General features: G+C 37.2%; 2 protein-coding genes across 5 annotated transcripts in view; one reads left to right on the plus strand and one right to left on the minus strand.

The window, feature by feature from the left end:
• LOC121383369 (vacuolar protein sorting-associated protein 51 homolog) overlaps positions 1 to 6491 on the minus strand; it is a 40329-nt gene extending 33838 nt beyond the window's left edge. Inside the window, exons 1-6 of the mRNA XM_041513356.1 lie at positions 6394 to 6491; positions 4206 to 4501; positions 3191 to 3346; positions 2930 to 3003; positions 1258 to 1390; positions 855 to 943 (exon numbers count right to left, since the gene is read on the minus strand). Of these exons, the coding sequence (XP_041369290.1) occupies positions 855 to 943; positions 1258 to 1390; positions 2930 to 3003; positions 3191 to 3346; positions 4206 to 4501; positions 6394 to 6412 (767 nt within the window). The 5' untranslated portion in view covers positions 6413 to 6491. The remainder of the gene's footprint in view (positions 1 to 854; positions 944 to 1257; positions 1391 to 2929; positions 3004 to 3190; positions 3347 to 4205; positions 4502 to 6393) is intronic.
• A 128-nt stretch (positions 6492 to 6619) lies between these two features.
• The window catches only part of LOC121383103 (dynactin subunit 1-like), a 59380-nt gene continuing 45151 nt past the window's right edge, over positions 6620 to 20848 (plus strand). For all 4 annotated transcript variants that reach the window (XM_041512884.1, XM_041512886.1, XM_041512885.1 and 1 more), the window contains exons 1-9: positions 6620 to 6693; positions 11847 to 11966; positions 13936 to 14051; positions 15341 to 15488; positions 16502 to 16716; positions 17243 to 17533; positions 18427 to 18498; positions 19064 to 19171; positions 19848 to 19944. In XM_041512884.1, coding sequence (XP_041368818.1) covers positions 11858 to 11966; positions 13936 to 14051; positions 15341 to 15488; positions 16502 to 16716; positions 17243 to 17533; positions 18427 to 18498; positions 19064 to 19171; positions 19848 to 19944 — 1156 coding nt within the window. In that variant the 5' untranslated portion in view covers positions 6620 to 6693; positions 11847 to 11857. The remainder of the gene's footprint in view (positions 6694 to 11846; positions 11967 to 13935; positions 14052 to 15340; positions 15489 to 16501; positions 16717 to 17242; positions 17534 to 18426; positions 18499 to 19063; positions 19172 to 19847; positions 19945 to 20848) is intronic.

Here is a 20848-nt window from a genome sequence, read left to right on the forward strand (position 1 = left end):
TTCTCATTACACATTTTATAATTATATGTAACACAAAACATTTCTAGAACCCAAGATAGTGAGTATAACATTTGAAATAAATACTTTGACAATAAAGTTTGTTTTGTTTAATGACACCACTAGAGCACATTGATTTAATAATCATTGGCTATTGGATGTCAAACTTATGGTAATTTCAACATATAGTCTTAGAGAGGAAACCCGTTACATTTGTCCATTAGTAGCAAGGGATCTTTTATATGCACCATCCCACAGACAGGATAACACATACCACGGCCTTTGATATACCAGTCTTGGTGCACTGGCTGGAACGAGAAATAGTCCAATGGGCCCATCGGTGGAGATCGATCCCAAACCAACTGCGCATCTAGCAAGTGCTTTACCATTGGGCTACGTCCCACTCCTACTGTGACAAACTCTGTTCACTGTGACCATATATTTCATTTCAACTTATTTTCATGCTTATATCTAATTAAAGTTCCAAGCATGCTGTCCTGGGCACACACCTCAGTTATCTGGGCTGTCTGTCCAGGACAGTAAGTTACTTGTTAGTGAGAGAAAAAGAGGGTGTAGTGGTCTTACACCTACCCATTGAGTCGTTAAAAATCGCTCTGGGTGGGAGTCAGTACTGGGCTGCAAACCCTGTACAAACCAGCCGTATGTCTGATAGCTTAGTCACGACACCACCGAGGCCGGTGACCATATATAAAACTTTTTTTTTTTTTAAATCTGACTCATTATTTAGAATAAATAGCTGAACAGCCATAATGTTTCGATATGATCTATCAATAACTGCTTCAAAAGACTAAAACCAATGGATTTTTCTCTTTTTTTGACAATAAGAAAGGACTTACTGTGATAGAAACTCCTGACAGAGTTGCTCTGCTGGTTCGTTTAGCTGCAGTAGTAGATTAACACACTCGGCCAGCTGTTTGGGGGTTGACTGAAGAAAAAACAGTAATATTATTACAAATTAGGCAGTTAAACAGAGACAAGACATACAGACATGCAGATTGACAGATAGACAGAAACTGAGATCAAACCAACAATGATAAATAAAGTAGACACATGCATTTTGTTAAAAAAAAAAACATACACAAATTCAACAAAATAGCTACATATTCAATATATACATATTTACATCGCTTAATAAAGCAAATATTAAACTACATTAATAAAATCTATGCATTTCAGCAAATTGTCAAATTTTATTGAAAGGTAAATGAACAAAAATGATATTAAAAGCCTGGTACCCACTTCTCTGTCTTTAAAATGATCTCGCAGCTTGTTGCTTAGTTCCTCAATAATAACATTACAGTCTTGGTTGATTGCTTGAAAACTGGGCATATGCTGATACTGGTGTAGCACTCGTTCAGCCTTGGTGTAGTATCTTAAGAAATAAAATATGACAAACTTTGTTTTATTTAATGACACCACAAGAGAACAATGATTATAAGTTGTCTTCAGCGGAAACACCCTCTACTTTTTTCAATTAGCAGCAAAGAATGAATTATGTGTATTTTCCCACAAATAGAACAACTCGTATGATATATACCAAATCAGAGGCATTGGTTGGGACGGGGAAAAAACATTATGTCTGCCAAGGAGGATGGATCCTATGAACCAAGCATTTTGGGCAAGCAGTCTCCTGACTGAGCTAAATGACAGTAAATCTCAACCCATTAATAAACATGTACGTACAAATAATTATTAGTATATACCATTATCATCCATTAAAGGCTTTTGTAGGAGATATCGCTGGCATTATAATTTGTGATATCTCCTGTAATATTCTCCTAAGAGATATCGCTTCTTTTTGTTACGTCACTGTGTATGTTTCAGCGCTAAACCTGTATCATTAGTGATGTCACGCCACTACTAGAACGAGTCTACCACTGCCAAATATAGTGACATTCAACCCACATTACTGACATTGTTTACAATTGTCGCAAATGAAAAGAATGATAATGGATGATAAAAAGAACATGCCCCTCATATCTTGTGATATCATAATTTATGTTGATGAAAGTATGAAATTAATTCAAAAATATTAGTACGAGTAAATTACTTTCAATGCTAAATAAATGCTTTTTAATCATTTTTTTAAAAACTACTTCACAGTAATTATTTTAATTTATGAATTAAAGCTGAATTTGAATAAATTGGTATTTTTAGTGATTTTTCTAAACCGGCCTCGGTGGCGTAGTGGTTAAGCCATCGGACTACAGGCTTGTAGGTACAGGGTTCGCAGCCCGGTGCCGGCTCCAACCCAGAACAAGTTCTGAAGGGCTCAATGGGTAGGTGTAAGGCCACTACACCCTCTTCTCTCTCACTAACCACTAACCAACTAACAACTAACCCACTGTCCTGGACAGACAGCCCAGATAGCTGAGGTGTGTGCCCAGGACAGCATGCTTGAACCTTAATTGGATATAAGCACAAAAATAAGTTGAAATGAAATGAAATGATTTTTCTAAACTTAATTTACCCACAATATGTATGGCTTTATAAATACCCCCATAAATAGACCATATCAGATTCTTGTAAACATTGGATTACGTACTGGCCCTCAAGAGATACATACACATGTTTGTTAACTGAAATTTTAAGATGGTGATGCCAAGCTAAATAAACCAATTGAATATAAATTACTCAACTTGAAAAAATATCTTTAAGAAAATCTTTTTGCAATTTGGATGAATGAATCATCAATTTAAACAATGCATTAAGAAGCAAGCACTGAATCTAGCTTCTTCTTTTTTTAGGATTCTGGTAAAATTGTAAAATGATGTTACACAGATTCCATCTCATAATTTTACAACTTTTAACACAGAATCTGGGATTTGTGAAAGCACAGAAACCTGCTAATTCACAGCCTGAGAACTTTCAAGCAATTGTTACTATATGAACTATGTTGGTTCAAACTCACCTCACAGCTTGGCTATAGGCTTGCATTTCAATACATTTCTTTAATCTAGCAGGCAACTCGAACAGAAACTGGAGCTGAAAAAAATTAAACATTTAAATTGATTCCTTGTCAAAGTGTGAGTTACAATCATATGAAAAGAAAAATATTAATTATATCATCATCATCAATGTCAGTCCTATTTCTCACAGAATCTTAATTTATTATATTGTCAATTCTTTTGATGAAGAATTAGATTTTTGCTTATAAGTTATATATGCATACCTTTTTTAATAATGAGTGAACCCCTGCTAACTTAGTAATTTTCTGTCTTCGATCTTGTAAAGTGTTACTAATATTGCCACTAAATTCTGTGATAGAACTCATGTTGGTTGCAAGGTGATCCATTTCATCTTCCATCTTCTTAAAATCATTCTTCATCTGGAAAATTAAATTATGTAAAAATAATTATATAAAGGGAGATAATCTCTATGATCGGAGAAAAAGAGAAAACTTATTTACAAATACAAAATAGTTTAAACTACTGTAACTGACAATAAGAAAATAAACATGGGTTATAAATTATCAAAATGTTCTTACATTCATTACCATCTTAATTTTTATGTATTATATTTCCTCCCAAAAGAGCAAAATATTGGACAAAATAATTTTAAACTAACAAAATGTATAGATTATTTGGGTTTCAATTTTACTCTAATGCGTTGGTTTACCATATATTTTTAATTACGATAACATGCATGGTTGCAAAGACCTAAAATTGATGTTTTTAGTTAATTCTCCTGAAAAAGAATTTGTCATATGTCAGAGATGGACATATATTTACACTTTTAAACTATAGTAACTTACAAAGTTCACATAATTTATTTAGTATATATACTTCCAGGTATAAACTAAACAGTGAATGTAGGAGGTTAAATATTACTGCAGAAATGGTTGGTTACTTTGAAATGATGCACAGGTTTCTCAAACTACAACAACTTAACATTATTACTATATACAGTTGAATCCCATTGGCTCGAACCCCGTCTGTGCTCGAGAAACGTGCAAGTGTAGATGAGGACTCAGGACTTCATTTTTGCTTCGAGCACTGCGGTGTATTTGACCCTTCCGAGTTCGACCCAACAAGATTCTACTGTATTTAGTTATTCAGCATTAATTAGTAAGTCAATTTTTTTTTTATTAACATTACTATTTATTCAAGAAAAATTCATTATCAGTTATTATTATTAAAAACTAAATAAATAAATTCTATATTATGGTTAAATGTAAAAACACCAACTTTTCTTATTGTGTCTGTTGCACTGATGAATTTGTTGTAGTTTTCATAAACCAAGGTTTGCATGTCGCTGTCCAGGGATCGAATCTGTCGAACCATGTCATTCTCCCTGTCCATAAGTTCTGTGAGGGAAGCTTTCTGTATGAGTGTGTCCAGGTAGATAGATGGCTTGAAGTGAGCTCCGTCAATATCAATCGGATCAACTGTAGTGGAACCTGGCTGCTCTTCGTCAATCCCATAATACATTTTCAAAACTTCATGCTTCTTTCTTCTACCTTCTGCATCTAGTTCCTCGGACTCTGGAAATGATCAAAAGAAACGTGCGATTATGTTACTAAACTTTTTCAAGATTTCCAAAGACAATGCCGACTTTGTATCACTGCGATGTCCACTTTGTGCTGATTTCAAATGGATACATTGTATCTTTCTCACACCAGCAATGTAGGCCTGTTCTATTATTTTCTTTAAAAAAAAAAAACAATGATAAAATTAGCCAACACATCTTTTCAGATTTTTTTACGAACAATTACAGCTTTTGCATGAATGATCTGTCGTTTATGTTAATATTGGTTTTGTATAACTGACAGATGAATGACAAAATTGTACATGCCAAATTTTATGCACTGCTAAGTGACAACTAGTATGATTATGATTTTCACAATGGTATGAAATGACTATGGTACAAAATGAATGCTGGTCAAATCGCCCCAAAATCAGCTCGCCCAATCTGGTGATCAACTCACTCGAAACAATTTAGTCAACTTGACCCAAAAAAAGTTACCAACTCTCCCCAGTGTTTGGTCAACTCTTCAGTGTTGGCTCAACTTGTCCCAAATTCAACTTTACTGGTCATAAATAATTTTGACGATATCATTAAAAATGGACATCTACAACTTTAGTGTATTTTTTATTTATTAGTATTACAGTGAAACTCCGCTATTATGACCATTTATGGGTCTTATTAAAACAGGGAAGTCCTAATATCGGCTAAACAATATATCGCCAATTGTCGAAAACCGTACGAAATCAAAAACCGTATTATTTTACTTCTGGGCATTTTGTAATGGCTGCACATGTTCGATCGTTGATACGACAGGAACTTCTTATTAAGGAAGTACACTTAAAACAAATTTCCTTAAAAATGCGGGGAAAAAAGTAAGAATAAGTTTTCTGCACAGTGAAATTTTTTATTACAGTTAATTTGCACCCTGGAATCTTAATGAATGCAATGCAAATGCATTCCTAAACAGTAACAAGTGCACAACGGAATCCACACAACCAAACACGTCTGCTAGCACTGCCAAATGAGTAATGACGGATCATTTCCGGATAGCCGCTTTTAGGTCACGTGACTGTCATGTTACTGTTTTCGCAGGAAAAGCCGATTTTATGTAGTTGCCATTACGTTGATAACGTCATAGTACGGTTTTCGATAATGCTTTTAAAATGACGTTTTCTTACCACCTGGTGTAATTTTTGATGGAACAGGGACAACATGCGAGTATGTACTTACCTTTTTATACATTTTATTTTAAAATTGAACAAGGTAAACATTAATGTCGTTAAATTGATAGCATGACATGACTGAGCATGCGCACCAGCCATTTCCTCTTAGTCGTACGGTTTTCGATTAAACGAGGATACTTGCCCATTGCTCCTGCTACTAGTACTATACTGTGACAATTTACATTTTTGGTGACGCCATGTGACTCTTGAAAACAATAGCCCGGTTTACGGGAGTAGCTGAAGAATGTCAACATTAGACTACGACATACAATTTAATCTCTTCACAACAGAAAATCATATGGATATTAACATTTGTTGGTTGATTTTGACAATAAAATGAACATGGTAAAACTACTTCAAGTAGATTGTACATTACAATATGTGTGTGCAGAAAAATTTCCCATTAATAGGCCGGTTCACGGTTACTTGAGGATAATGTTGACAATACCGGTAATCAAACTTGTGCAGTTGTGTGTTTGTGTGTTTGTGTGTGTGTGGTGGGGGGGGGGGGGGGGGAGAGGCCTGCCAGAAACATGCATTATTCAATGAAGTCTGACTGACAACTCCTATGTACGGACCTGCCCACATTATGTGAATACTAAATTATTTGTTTCTCTTAAAAGCGAGTTCCAAAAAGTTGAACATGAAGAAAAAACAAGTTTTCTTTTCGGTCTCGTCTACACACCTTCTTGTTGGGTGGCCATCTTTTATGAATTAGCAACAACAAAAATGGTCATACGCTTTTAGGTATTTTAAAAGTTTACAAAATGTGACAAAGGATATTTTAATTAGCACTTAAATATGTTCAATAAATAAAGACCAAAAAGAACTTGTGCATTAAAAAAGAGTTAAAGCATAATGATATAAGCGACCACATAATTACTATAACTTCCGGTAGACGTAAATAATTTCCGGTGAAAGACGTCATTTCATAGATTTTTGCAAAATTATAAGAAATTCTCTTGCTACCCTTGTGTGGTGTCAGGTAATAATTTCACTTCACATACAACATTATTAGTAAATAAAATGTGTCATCGTTTCGGTGTAACGTTGCAAATTGCATCAGAATTGTCCACTACGAGTAGTAAGACTAAGCACTGAAGGCAGTGAAGCAGGGTTCGACGGTAACAGGTCGTTTCGCCCTTATTACTAGTTCACCCCGAGTCGTTTTGAACAGGGTCGGTTCGTACCTCTAACGTTTCGCCCCATGTTTCGATTTTTATTTTGTTAATAAAGTACAAACAAAGTATCCAAAACATGCCAATCGAAATTGTATGATGGTACCATAAATTAACCCTATCTAATTTAATTAAAAACTGTCAAACTAACATGTAAAGGGAAGGGAAACTCTATTAACGTGCCCCTATCCACGAAGGTTCAGGCACGCCCACTACGGATTTAGCCTCTGACTTCGCCAGTGACTAACTCCGGAGCAAGGGGGGTGGGGGGGTGGGGGGCTGAAGTTTGAGGTGGGCAGAATTTGGAAAATAGCCAGTTAGTAGAGTCCAGCGAGAAAGTGGACCAAATCGTAGCACCAAGTGAGGCCAAGCTGTGATTGGCTGAATTCCGATTCCTTGGTGAAAACTTGACAAACTACGACTACCGAGAATAACTGCATCCAAAAGCATGTCTGGACAGTAAAATTAAAGCCAAAAGTAGTTGAGACTGCTCGGTCGAAAGGTTTTTAAGGTGATTGTGAGCAATTGAACGGGCGCCAAAGTAAAGTGCGTCGGACTATTTATAAAAAAATAAACATAAGAATTTTGAACAACCATCGAAACTTTTTAAGTCCAACTAGCCCAAAAAAGGAGATTGATACCTGTCCTAGGAAAGGTTGGCTTCTAAGGCGATCCGATGAAGTCGGTGGTGTCCAGATGTGGAAGATCAGGCTGGTAAGGGGAGGCCGCTAAACTCTTGGTGATGTATCTGTAATCTTCCCCCGCTATGGTTTTGAGGATGCGATGTAGGGTGGGGTTGTCCATCTCCTTGAGTAGCAGCGCTTGGTTGTATCGTCCCCCCCCCCGGCGGATGGTGACGTAAACTGTGTTGATATCCACATCTACTTGGACTCGGTGGACGGCGAAGTCCACTTCATCGGGATTGGCTGGCAGTGGGTGGTACGCCTTGTGTTTGGGCTCGCTGATGAGCTGGCGCACGTCCTCTAGATTGGTTTTGATGAGTTGATGGAACCGCAGATGTAACTTGCTGGCCTTAAGTGTCCATTGTCCCGTTGATTGTTGCTCTGGCTTCGGCGGTTGAGTGGGGCGACATGGCTTGGCTGGGGTGGCACTTGGGGGAGTGGTTGCCTTCCTCTTCACCACTGCCGTCTTCCGGGCCTGGATCTCTACGGGCTTCGCCGGTTTAATTGGCGACACATCCGGAAATCCAGAAGAAAAGGCCGGTGGATCAGGTCTGTTGTAGGGTGTGACACAGATCGCTGTGTCAAACTCGTTCAACTCCTCCTTCTCCGTCGAAGAGACTGCGATGGTTGGAGCCGGGGCCACTTCCTTCTTCGTCTTCTTCTTCGGGAGATCGGCGTTGGGCAGTCCAGCAGACGGAGTCGCTGCCGGCGGTTTAGCCGCCAGTTTTGACTCCCCCTGCGCCGCCGCTGGCGCACGTCTCCTCTTCCTCCACCTTCCCTTCTTCGGAATCCTATCTCCGTACACCAAGGTCACGGTTGCCCGTGACCCGGTGTACGAGACTCGATACTCTAGTAGGCTTCCATACGAGGCAATTAATCCCCCCAGGTGGGGGGTAATTGCACAGCACACTCGACAACGTCTTGTTGGATAGGCTGCATAACTGGAATGGAAAGTACAGAATGAAAGTACAGAATGCTAACATGTAAATGATCATGTATTGGTTTTCATTGACTTTAGTATAGATGGAAACATGCAGTGTAACAGTGTTCGAGATAACATTTTCGGCCAGATGTTGGAACTAACATTTCAGCATCTCACCTGTGTATTATATTGTATCCCGGTGGGATACTGGGTGTTGGTATCGAGATATCGGGATACTGTTATTTTGGAAACGTATGAACGTTCTTGAATATATGTTTTGCTATATACACTTGTTATACTATTTATGTATAACTATTTGCGTATTTGTGCGTCAACGACAGTCACCTATTTTCGTGTCACCCGTATGTTCAAAGTATGTTCAATCATGTATAATTTATTCTGTAACAAGCATCCAATGAATAATAAATAGCTGGCTAGCAGATTTGTCGAACTCTGCATAAAAACTACACACAAGTTCTTGAAGTTGCTATATAGTTACTAGTATACAGTATAATGAGTATTGGATATATCAGTTTGTAATTTCCATACGAGTTCACTGCATTTTCCCCCATATGAGCAAGTCTTCCATACGAGTTCACTTGTGGATTTCCATACGAGTTCACTGCATTTCCCCCCATACGAGTAAGTTTTCCATACGAGTTCATCACAAGCCCTGTTAATCTCATACACTGAACATGCGGGTCACTTTTCGTATGTTCGGCATAATAAAATCAGAATTTTAGCCTACGTTAGAGGAGTATATTTGAAAAACTGGGAAGGTTGACAGGGATTTGTTTATATATTCTAGTTCAGTGGCAGATCTAGAAAATAATAAGAGGGGGTGGCTGGACTGGGATGCAGTTAACCGGCGGGGGCTAACCCATGGTGAAGGCTTCTGGGGGGAAAAAACCTGAAGTTTCGGCATCCAGGACATTTTAGAGCCTTATTACATTGATTTCCGAGGATCTAATTCCTAATTAATAATTCTGTAAAGTTGATAAATATTTTGCGGTTTTTCTGATTCACACCAAAATATATAGAAAATTATATAATTTTGTCTTACCGATGCAAGCCATACTCGGTTCAGTTGTACACCTGATTGACAACAGGGCAATGCATATTATGTTCGATAACGGAATGGCTTTATATGCATCTTCCTGAACAAAACTTTGAAGTAATAGCATATGTTTGGAATGAACATTAAAATTTTAAAAAAATGCCCAGGAAAGGAGAGGGTAGCTAGCCACCCTATTCAGCCCCCCTCCCCTGGATCCACCACTGTAGTTGTACACTTAGTGTGATACATAGAAACCAATAGCAGTGGTTTCCATCGACTTTAGTATAGACGGAAACATGGGGGTTACTTTTCATATGCTTGGCATTGTAAAATTGGAATTTTAGCCAAGTTAAATAAGTATATTTGAAAAACTGGGAAGGTTGACAGGGATTTTTTTTATATATTCTAGTTGTACACTTCAAAACTATAATAAACATAACTTTTTGAGGGTGGGGGGAAATGAGTCGGTACGAATGAGATTTAGGGCGAACCAACCGTGGGTGAATAGGACTAAGGGTGAAACAACGCAGAGTTCGAAATGGTTTTAAAGCAAAACGACCCGGATTCGGGTTCGGCCTAAGCTATAGCCCAGAATATTTTGACATACATGTATTAATTTAAAAAACTTTTTTTTTTAAATAGCTCAGACAATCAGATTCACAAATGCAACTTTGGGACCTGGTTTAGGGAGGATTTAGTTAAGTGTTGGCATGCTTGTCATCATGGATTGAATGATTTATGTTGTTTTTCCCTCCGCCCTAGCTCGGGTCACCTCTAGCCCTTCCCTTATTGATATGTTGTAGGAGGGGGCTAGAGAGGAATGTGTAATACTTTGGCAATCGTCGACGACCAAATGGTAGCATGCTACTGTGTCTCAAATACAAATTTCTTCCTAAATCTGATGCCACAGAGCTTTAGTTTGATAATTCTCAAGTCCAGTCATGATATTAAACTTAAATGTTGTTAACCAATACCAACTTATTACATGGGCACACACACTGTGCTCTACGTTACCTCAAGAAACTATAGCACCAGGTTTTTTTCACATAGAGGCGTTGGGTTTCTTTGTATACCACTGGTACTTTTTAGGGTACTGTCATTTCTGACTGCTCTATCAAATCCATAATCTAGAATTTAAAAAGTTGAAGTTTTGTGTATTGGTACATTTCTTAGTGTTAATGTCATGATCTATATCCATAGTAACTGACATGGTACCGTCTTTTCCAGGAAAGGCAAATGATCACACCTGCTCCCCTCCACACTCACCTGGACATTTTTAAGATAGTGGCAAATTGATCCCCTTTCCATAAAATTCTTAATGTACATTAAACCTGTATTTGAAACTTCATGTGATTGCTTGTCAAGCATCATTTCAAAGAGTGATCTTCAGCTTGCCTTGATTTCTCTTATGGTCATAATGTCATATATTGTGGGAAAGTACCTATAAAAGATCCCATGCTGATAATCCATAAGCTGATGATTAATTAATCAGTGTGCCATAGTACTCAGTAATAGTAGAGTCGTTAAACAAAATAAAAACTGTTTTTTAAGTAACTCATAATTAATATATCATTTTATTAAATGGAAGTTACTAATTATTAGTCATTTTTGGCATTACTCGCGTCTAAGTAAAACAAGGGATCAACAAGGTGCTATGTGAACCATGACACTAAACAAGTCGTGTCTTGACGTCTGTTGTATGATTTTGTTTTTGAAATCAGGTTAGGTCCAAAATATTACATGGTGACTTCGACTTCGACTTTTAACTACTCAATAACTTCAGACAGCTTTTAGCTAAATATTCCTCATTTGAAAAAAAGAGCTCATATCCAAATACAGTAGAATCTTGTTTGGTCGAACTCAAAAGGGTCGAATACACTGCAAAGCTGAAACTAAAAATGAAGTCCCAAGTTACAAGTTGTTGACTGAATGATTAGGTCGAACTACTTGATGGGTCGAACACTTTCTCTAGCACCGACGGGGTTCGAGCCAATGGGATTCAACTGTATATAATTATGTAGGTTAGTCATTCTGTTTGGATACATAGTCCAGGAGTTTGGTCTGTTTTCCCAGTTTTGCTCAGTATCACGTCGCGATTCACTATGCAAGTTTTAGAGATCACTACACAATTTTAAAACATTAAACAGTGGTTGCTAATCAATTTTCAATTGACTAGAAATATCACTAATTATGATTTTGAAAACACAGTGTTCCCTGCCAGTATAGTGGAGGCAATATATAAAGATTCGAATGAAAGGGTGTGCTATTTAATACTCATTCTGTATTGTTTGTTTTCAGGTGGCCGTTAAATGATGGCAGATTCACCTAAGACAACCAAAGTTGGCACACGGGTGGAAGTTATTGGTAAAGGTCATATTGGGACAGTGGCCTATGTTGGAACCACACTTTTTTCCAATGGTTTGTATATTATATCAATGTGAAAAACATATTTCATTGATATACAGATTAATTCATTCTGTGCTGAATGAAACAACAACAATTGAGGGGTCAAATATACTAAAACGCAAAAGAAACGCAGGTCCTGAAAATGCGAAAGAATTGCACTTTGTAAAGCAGTATCTTTGGTGGAATTGAACCTCAACTGTGTTAAAGGACATGGCACACACCCACACCGCAGTCCCACCTGCGTGTCAATTTCATTACCTGTGTGACGTCACGAATTCTCAAAACACGTTGTTTGCACGTGCTGGAACATCCGTATCATGAATCCAGTGCAAACACACTCATTGAAATGCTTATAAAGCCTACACACCTGGATTTAATCGCATAAATTCAATTTGAGTAGTGACAGACAACAGAATCACATTTTAAAAATGCCGCGACTGACGCAACTCCAGCGAGGGATGGCCATCGGGATGTTGCAAGCCGGACAGACCCGTACTGCTGTAGCCAGACAATTGGGATGTCATGTTTCGACAATCGCACGCCTTTCTCAACGTCACCAAATCACTGGATCTGTGAACGATCGACCACGCACCGGCCGCCCGAGGGTGACAACCGCAGCCCTAGACCGGTACATCCGGGTGACCCACCTTAGGAATCGGATGCTGCCAGCAGCTAACACCGCTCACCAGGTGCGTGGTCCACGTGGTCCAGTGTCCGCCGATACCGTCCGACGCCGTCTGAGGGCAGCAGGACTCCGTAATGTGGGACCAATATTGACCCCTCGGCACCGCCAACAACGTCAACAGTGGGCGCAACAACATCAAAGATACGTGGCCATGTTTGTTTACTGATGAGAGCCGTTACAATGTTTCCAACGCTGATGGCCGAATCCGAGTATGGCGACGTCGACATGATTACTCCGACTGCTGCGTTCTGCAGGCCGACCGATGGGGCGGGGGTAGTGTGATGGTGTGGGGTGGGTTCTCATTCAACCACAGAACACAACTTCATGTGTTCAGACAACGCGTTAATGCCGCCGTGTACCAAAATGACGTCATCAACAATCACGTCGTTCCCTTCTTTGCCGCTCACCCACGTGTGCGCTTGCTGCAGCAAGACAATGCCAGGCCGCACACTGCCAGGGCAACACAGGCGTTGCTGGCTCAGCACAACATCCCAACGTTGCCGTGGCCAGCCTTATCACCGGACATGGCGCCTATCGAACACGTCTGGGATGAAATCGGACGTCGCCTTCAGGCTCGCGGACAACCTCAGAATATGCAGGCGCTGGAGGCAGCATTGGTCCATGAATGGAACTCACTCCCTCAGGCATTCTTTCAACGGCTTGTCAACTCAATGAGGAGACGTTGCACTGCCTGTTTGAATGCCCAGGGTGGTCACACGCGATACTGACTTTGACAATGCTACAGGTCGTCTCTTTCACATTTTTAACATGGACCCCCACCCTACTTTATGACATGAAACAATAGCCAAAAAGGAATTCAATCAAAAATTTCCAACACCAATGTGTGCCGAATTGGTGTAGCTCCAAAATAAATGTTGAAATCTTCATTTCGTTTTGTTTTTTTAATATTTTATATCCAATTTAATGAGAACCTGCGTTTCTTTTGCGTTTTAGTATACAAAATATTTCTGAAAAAGAATGAGGTTGCCTATTGAATCGGTTGTTTTATTTTTTAAACTTATTTGTCACAACTTTCAGTTACATTTGGCTTGCAAGCAGATTAGTACATGTACCTTCTGCACCCTTGTTAAATGAATTTGCCATCTCCACATATGATTATTAACTTAAAGCATTTAAACTCTTTTGAAAACATATATGTAAAATAAGAGTAGAATGATAACGTTTACATGTATATTTTAAATATGGAGTTATATATATGTACATTGTAGTTAATGTAATATGAGTTATATGATTTGCTCACTAATGGATACAACACTTTTACTTTTTGGGACATAGGCAAATGGATTGGAGTAGTTCTTGATGAACCAGTTGGCAAAAACAATGGCACTGTGCAAGGGAAGACCTATTTCTCATGTCCAGATGGTCATGGCATATTCGTCAGGCAGTCACAGGTATCGAGGTGTTTTCTTTTTAATCTTTTATGATCTTACCTAGTGTAACTAATGCTCTTTCTAATAAATTAAATATAGCAATTGTGTGTAGATCATCCATTATATTGCAGATATTACAATTTTAACTTTTACATCTTTTTGCAATTAAATAGGTGTAACTTATGACACTTAAGATTTTTTTGACACATAAACATTGTGTTGGAGCATAATTAAACAAATATAATTTCAGTCTATTTTCCCAATCATAATTATCTTTTCCTGTTGTTTAGATCTGTTACAGAATCTTTCTAGCTAATACTAATCTATAGTAAAGAACTACTGTTCACAATTAGAAATCTTTCAGGTTTTCAGATTCATTGCTTTATTACTTAGAAGATTATACTTTTGTATGAATGTAGGAATGTAATAAGTGATCTGTTTAATAAACACTCAGGTGTAATTATGCAGGTGACAAAGATTCTTTAAACTCAAACATGTTTATTTATTGAAACACCACTACACTAAATGATGTCCTTTAACAGCTGACTATTAAGGTTGTGACATCACAGATCTACATTTACAAAATACAGTTCAGTAAACAACTGCATATTATACAATGTTACTTTCTAAGCATCACTATAAACATTATAATTATTTTAATGATTGTGTTCATTTAGTAACATCACTAGTCTAATAGTTTCTGGCATGAAACCATTTACACATGTAGATATTTTTTCTGACATGAGTCTTGAAGAAAGTCAATCTTTGAAACAAGCTTTAGCAAACTCCACTCGAGACTTGTGTCACAAAAAAAATCTACAAAAGGACGAGTGCCAGAAGTATTTTCTAGTTCAATCAATCTTATAATTTTAGTATAATTATTATAAAATTCACTGCATTTCATTTTTGTACTGTGACGTCACTCCTTCTCTCAGCTCATATATATTACATGATGAAAAGGAATGCATGTAGTGGTACATATTACATGTCGTCACATACTGTCTTGCTTTTGAAATGACATAATCAACATTTAGCAACAGCCATCTACCTCCTAAATGAGAAGAGAAATTAACCAATGAAAAGGTTGCTTTATCATCTAGGGTTAGGGATGTGTGCTAGATGTTTTTTCTAGCATGGTGTTTTTCTACCAATTTATATAACCGTATATAAAATGTGTTGAGTGCCTTATTAAATAATACATTTCCTTCCTAACCAGTTTGAACTAGAATACAGTGTCAGCTTTGCTTTTAATGGAGCATTTGTTTAATGGAGCACTATGTTTAGTGGTGTTTATTTGTACTGATTTTCAGATCACACCTATTGAAGGTGTAGGCGATTCACGATCAGTTCCCCCTGATATTCCCGCCAAGCCGCCTGGCATCCCTTCGGCGGGGGGTGACGGGAGAACGCATCTCCCACGCAAGTCTGGAATTAGACCTCCGAGTTATGTTGGGAAAAGTAAGTTTTGTTGTCAGCTTCATTAAACTGAATGCTAATAATATGTCTGTACTGACACATCATCCTTTATTAATGTTGTAATTAGCTGTTGAGATTGTAATTTTGAAGTGATATACCCCACTTTTTAAACACGGCGTATAGTGTTTTCCCTAGCTTGTTTTAGCATGGTGCAGCACCATGCCTCAATAGTCTAGCACCATTTTGCCTTAATCAGCACCATGCTGCCCTGAGATTAAAAAAGCCTTTTTCACTAATTCTAAAATTGCCTTTATAAAACACTCAAAAAGGTAATTAATTAATTAATTAATAAAATATGCCTTTTATATCTTTTGCCATTCATTTATTAAAACAAGCACATAAATTACATTAATGTTTATTTCAATTAATTTTTGTGTATTTTTAATGAAAAACAAGTGCCCCGAAAATGGTGAAAATGCCCCAAAAGTGTTTGGTCTACCATGCCTTGCCAAAATTCTAGGGAAATCACTAGCATAATACTACTAGTAGAGCCATTTTTGATAACTGAAATCCAATATTACTTAGATTTTATTATTTAGATTATCCATTTCTGTACATCTGAAGTGTTTCTGGTCATCCTGGTGTTTTTAATACCTCGGAATGTATTATCCATATTTAAAAACAGCACATACTTCTGAGAAAAACTAACGGTGATGGAGACAAGCTGTGGTTTATTTTGCAGGGTATTTCCCTGTTTTAACGTCACAGACTCTTGTTTCACTCTGTTGTAACTTTATCCAGATGTGTTACAGGTTTATAGATTAACAAAACTTAGTATCCATTTATACAGGCTGAAACTTGGGTGCGCTACATTGTTAAATGAAAAACTAGGATTTTGAGACAGTTTTAAAACATTGAGGGCTTTGAGTCTGCTTGTCTTGACTTTACTACGTAGTTTTTTTAATGATTGATATCTAATATCATCAAATGGCGCCATTAGAGCCTGGTTAATATGCTGTTGTTTTTATCAATTTGTATAAACATGTTGTTTTTAGGTACTGAGAACATTGCTGAGTCAGGCGTTCCGACACCGAATCCTAAGAAGGAAGCTGCGTCCAAGGTCTCTCCCACCAGTACCCCAACTCCAGCCAAGTCTAGACTGCCACGCAGCAAAGAAGCAACACCTGTGGATGACAGAGCTTCAGAACCTACTGCGACTCCAGCCAAACCCCAGTCGAAGATGCCGGTCCATGCCTCACAGCCTAAAAAGGTGAGTAGGACAGAGATGAGAGTTTTCCCAAATTATCTACAATCCTGGATTTTTAATCGTCTGTACAATGATTCCGAGGTTTTTGCTGTTTGTCAAAAAAAAAATTATATTCTCCATCCAAAAGTTACGATATGGTTTGCCGTTCTGCTTTCAGTTGATGCTTTGCATACATTTTGAAGGAGAGCCACCATTTTATACTCCATTTGAGATCATTGTGCACTTTCTCAATGTTTGCTTGTCTTTTATTGTCTGATATGATTAGATATTGCAAACATAATACCATAGGATGAATTTATGAAAGGTATTTAAACCGTAGTCACATCTAACTTTACGATATAAATGTATGCATTTAATAATTTACCATAAACACTGGATATGGGGTATTATGAGATGTTTTTGTATCACGATATAGGTTCCATGTATTACAATACATATAATATATTCATTATGAGAGTACTTTACTATATATATATTCAGTAAATTTACTGCTTTGTTCATTTCGTTCACTTGAACAATTATATTTTAGGCCTCCTCCAAAACGGACTTGTCAGCAAAGTCTTCCTCGAAGGACAATCTTTCTGAAAAGTCCTCTTCCAAGACTGACCTTAGCTCTGGTCAGCAGATGAGTTCGTGGACGAACCCGGCCACGATGAGTAAGTCGATGGACGAAATGAGTCTGCACCAGCAGCAGGAGATGGTCGGGTTGAATGCGGAGATCAAAGATCTGAACGAGAAACTGGAAACATTGAAGTTCAAGCGAGCCGAGGACAAGATCAAACTGAAGGAATTTGAGAAAGTGAAAATTCAGCTGCAGCAGGTTTGTTTACATTCATATGGGGCGGGACGTAGCCCAGTGGTACAGCGCTCCCCAGGTGCATGGCCGGTCTAGGATCGATCCCAGTCAGTGGGCCCATTGGGTTATTTCTCATTCCAGCCAGTGGACTACGACTGATCTCTCACAACAGCTGTGGGATGGTGCATATAAAAGATCCCTTGCTACTAATAGAAAAATTTAGCAGGTTTCCTCTCTGAGACTATATGTAAAAAATTACCAAATGTTTGACATCCAATAGCTGATGATTAATAAATCAATGTGCTCTAGTGGTGTAGTTAAACAAAACAAACATTAAGGTTGTTTACATTGAGATGAAATAAGTGCTCAACCAGATTTCGCCATGAAAAAACTTTGAGGGGGGTGATTAATTGTTCCCTTAATTTAGAATAGGGAAGCTATTTAAGATATTACCATATTGATATATAAATTCACATGCTATGGGGAGCTAAAAATTAATGGGTAATGGGGAGCGAGAGTGACTGTTCTCCTTAACCGAGTGCTGCTCTATAATGGGGGGGGGGGGGGGGGGGGGAAAAAAAAACCCATGTACAATGTCCAACCATCCATCCATGTACTTACTGAGATTACAAATTTTACATTTTATTTTTCTGAACTTTATGTGATTTTAGAGCATTAATTGATTACGATGGTTGCATTAATAATACAAAACGGTATTATTTTAGCCAAAAGTTTATTCATATATTTTTTTTAAAAGATAATCAGATACTTGCATTTTGTAAAATATTTGTTATAGTATTGGATTAGTGTCTTTAATTTTTTTAATTCAAATACCTTTATGGTATTTAAAGCTCTTATACTAAGTAAAACAAAAGGTTACGTCTGTAATACTGATTTGTATGTCTGTCTGTTTTCAGCTCCAAGAATACAAGTCTAAGATGACTGAAATGCACAGTGATTTACAGAAACAACTTCTGGCTGTTAAAAATGCAAGTTGATTTTTATTGAAAATTACATATGATTGTAATTAATTGTATACATGTGTTCTGTCCATATATGTAATGCAAATCAATGCTGATTGCCGTCATAAATATCAAGGGCTGTTTAGCACATTATTCAATTCATGCTGGTCTCTTCAATTTCAAGAAGACTTCGATTAGTTTTAATAAATGTTTTGGTTCTTCAACTTTTATTTAAAAATGAATTACAACTAATTATCAATTACTCTTCAGCTCTAATACAAATAAATTTAATTATATTTTTTTCATAATATTTACTTAGTATTTGCTCTGATTACACAGATGTCATTTATATGGTGGGTATGGATGACAGTTTCAAAATAATTCAGATCTCATTATTTTAAGATCTTGAATACAGACAAAAAACAATAGTTTCAAAATCTAAGACATCCTCAATCTATCAGAATTTCCCTTAAGAAACAAGAATTTCATTAAAACTAATATAAACTGGTTAATGATTTACAGTTTGCTTTTAATGATTAATTAATTTCCTTCCCTGTACAGTTTTGGTTTATTTTTAATTTGAATTTTTCAGGAAAAGAAGGAAATCATGGAGGCATTTGATGGTTATAGGGAAGAAATGTCTGATGTGTCGGAGATGATTGAGATTGCAACGCTTGACAAAGAAATGGCCGAGGAGAAGGTACATAGATACCTGTAGTAAACAGGATGTTGATTTGGAATATTTTTTTGATAATAAACTGTACCTGTATGACAACAATAGCTGCATTTTATTAATAATGTTGTTAAGTGTGAAGAGTAGCTCAGGTCCTGTGCTTATAAAAAATAATTTAGAGTCTAGTCTCGAGATTCTAAAAATTAAAGTTTGTTTTGTTTAACAACATCACTAGAGCACATTGATTTATTAGTCATCGGTTATTGGATGTCAAACATTTGGTAATTATTTACAGATAGACTGGAGAGGAAACCTGCTTTATTTTTCCTTTAGTAGCAAGACTGTTTCTAGTTATAGTGGTTGTGTTTTTGATGGGGGTTTTTGTGTGTGGTGGAGTATACAGAAATGATTGAAGAGAAAACTTTTTATGCAAATCCATCGTTAGTTTAACCATGCTTTGAACAACCAGGTCCTGCTTGTTACAAGTATCCCATATGGCAACATTGGGTTTCTCCTGCAATACTTTAGACAAGTGTCACAATGACCTTGTTTTTAAATTACTAACATTAGTTACAGGTAAAAAAAGAATGTACTGAAGCATCAGTGAAACAACATTGTGTTTTATTATTGAGGACAGTTCAAATCGGCAGGTGTTTGTGTATGTTTGAGTTTATTCTCACTGTTTGTCTTGGTTTGTTTGCAGACTGAGGGTCTGCAGGCTGAAGTTGATGCCTTGAAAGAGAAGGTGGAGGAGATTACCCTGGATCTGGAAATACTCAGATCTGAAATATCCGAGAAAGGTTTGTGAATTGTTGTTTTTGTTTGTATTCAAGATCTTGAAATACTGAGATCTGAAATATCGGAGAAAGGTTTGTGGGTGGTTGTTTTTGTCTGTATTCAAGATCTGAAATATCGGAGAAAGGTTTGTGGGTGGTTGTTTTTTGTCTTTATTCTAGATCTTGAAATATTGGAGAAAGGTTTGTGGGTTGTTGTTTTTGTCTATTCTAGATCTGAAATATTGGAGAAAGGTTTGTGGGTGGTTGTTTTTTGTCTTTATTCTAGATCTTGAAATATTGGAGAAAGGTTTGTGGGTTGTTGTTTTTGTCTATTCTAGATCTGAAATATTGGAGAAAGGTTTGTGGGTGGTTGTTTTTGTCTGTACTCTAGACCTGAAATATCGGAGAAAGGTTTGTGGGTTGTTGTTTTTGTCTGTATTCTAGATTTGATATATTGGAGAAAGGTTTGTGGGTTGTTGTTTTTGTCTGTATTCTAGATCTTGAAATATTGGAGAAAGGTTTGTGGGTGGTTGTTTTTGTCTGTACTCTAGATCTGAAATATCGGAGAAAGGTTTGTGGGTGGTTGTTTTTGTCTGTATTCTAGATCTGAAATATCGGAGAAAAGTTTGTGGGTTGTTGTTTTTGTCTGTATTCTAGATCTGTAATATTGGATAAAGGTTTGTGGGTTGTTGTTTTTTGCCTGTATTCTAGATCTTCAAATAATGAGATCTGAAATAACAGAAAGGTATGTGCTTTTCTGTCTGTATTCTATATCTTAAGATACTGATATTTGAAATATCTGTGATTGGTTTGTGTTGTCCTGTTTATAAACAGTCTCTCTGTCAATATGTTGACAGTCTTCCTTATGTATATGTTTGTCAAAGCATATTTTAACAAATTAATTTGTTTTTTTGATGACTAAGATGCA

The sequence above is a fragment of the Gigantopelta aegis genome, chromosome 10 (genome assembly GCF_016097555.1).
Source record: "Gigantopelta aegis isolate Gae_Host chromosome 10, Gae_host_genome, whole genome shotgun sequence".
In the NCBI taxonomy this organism is placed as follows: Eukaryota; Metazoa; Mollusca; class Gastropoda; order Neomphalida; family Peltospiridae; genus Gigantopelta; species Gigantopelta aegis.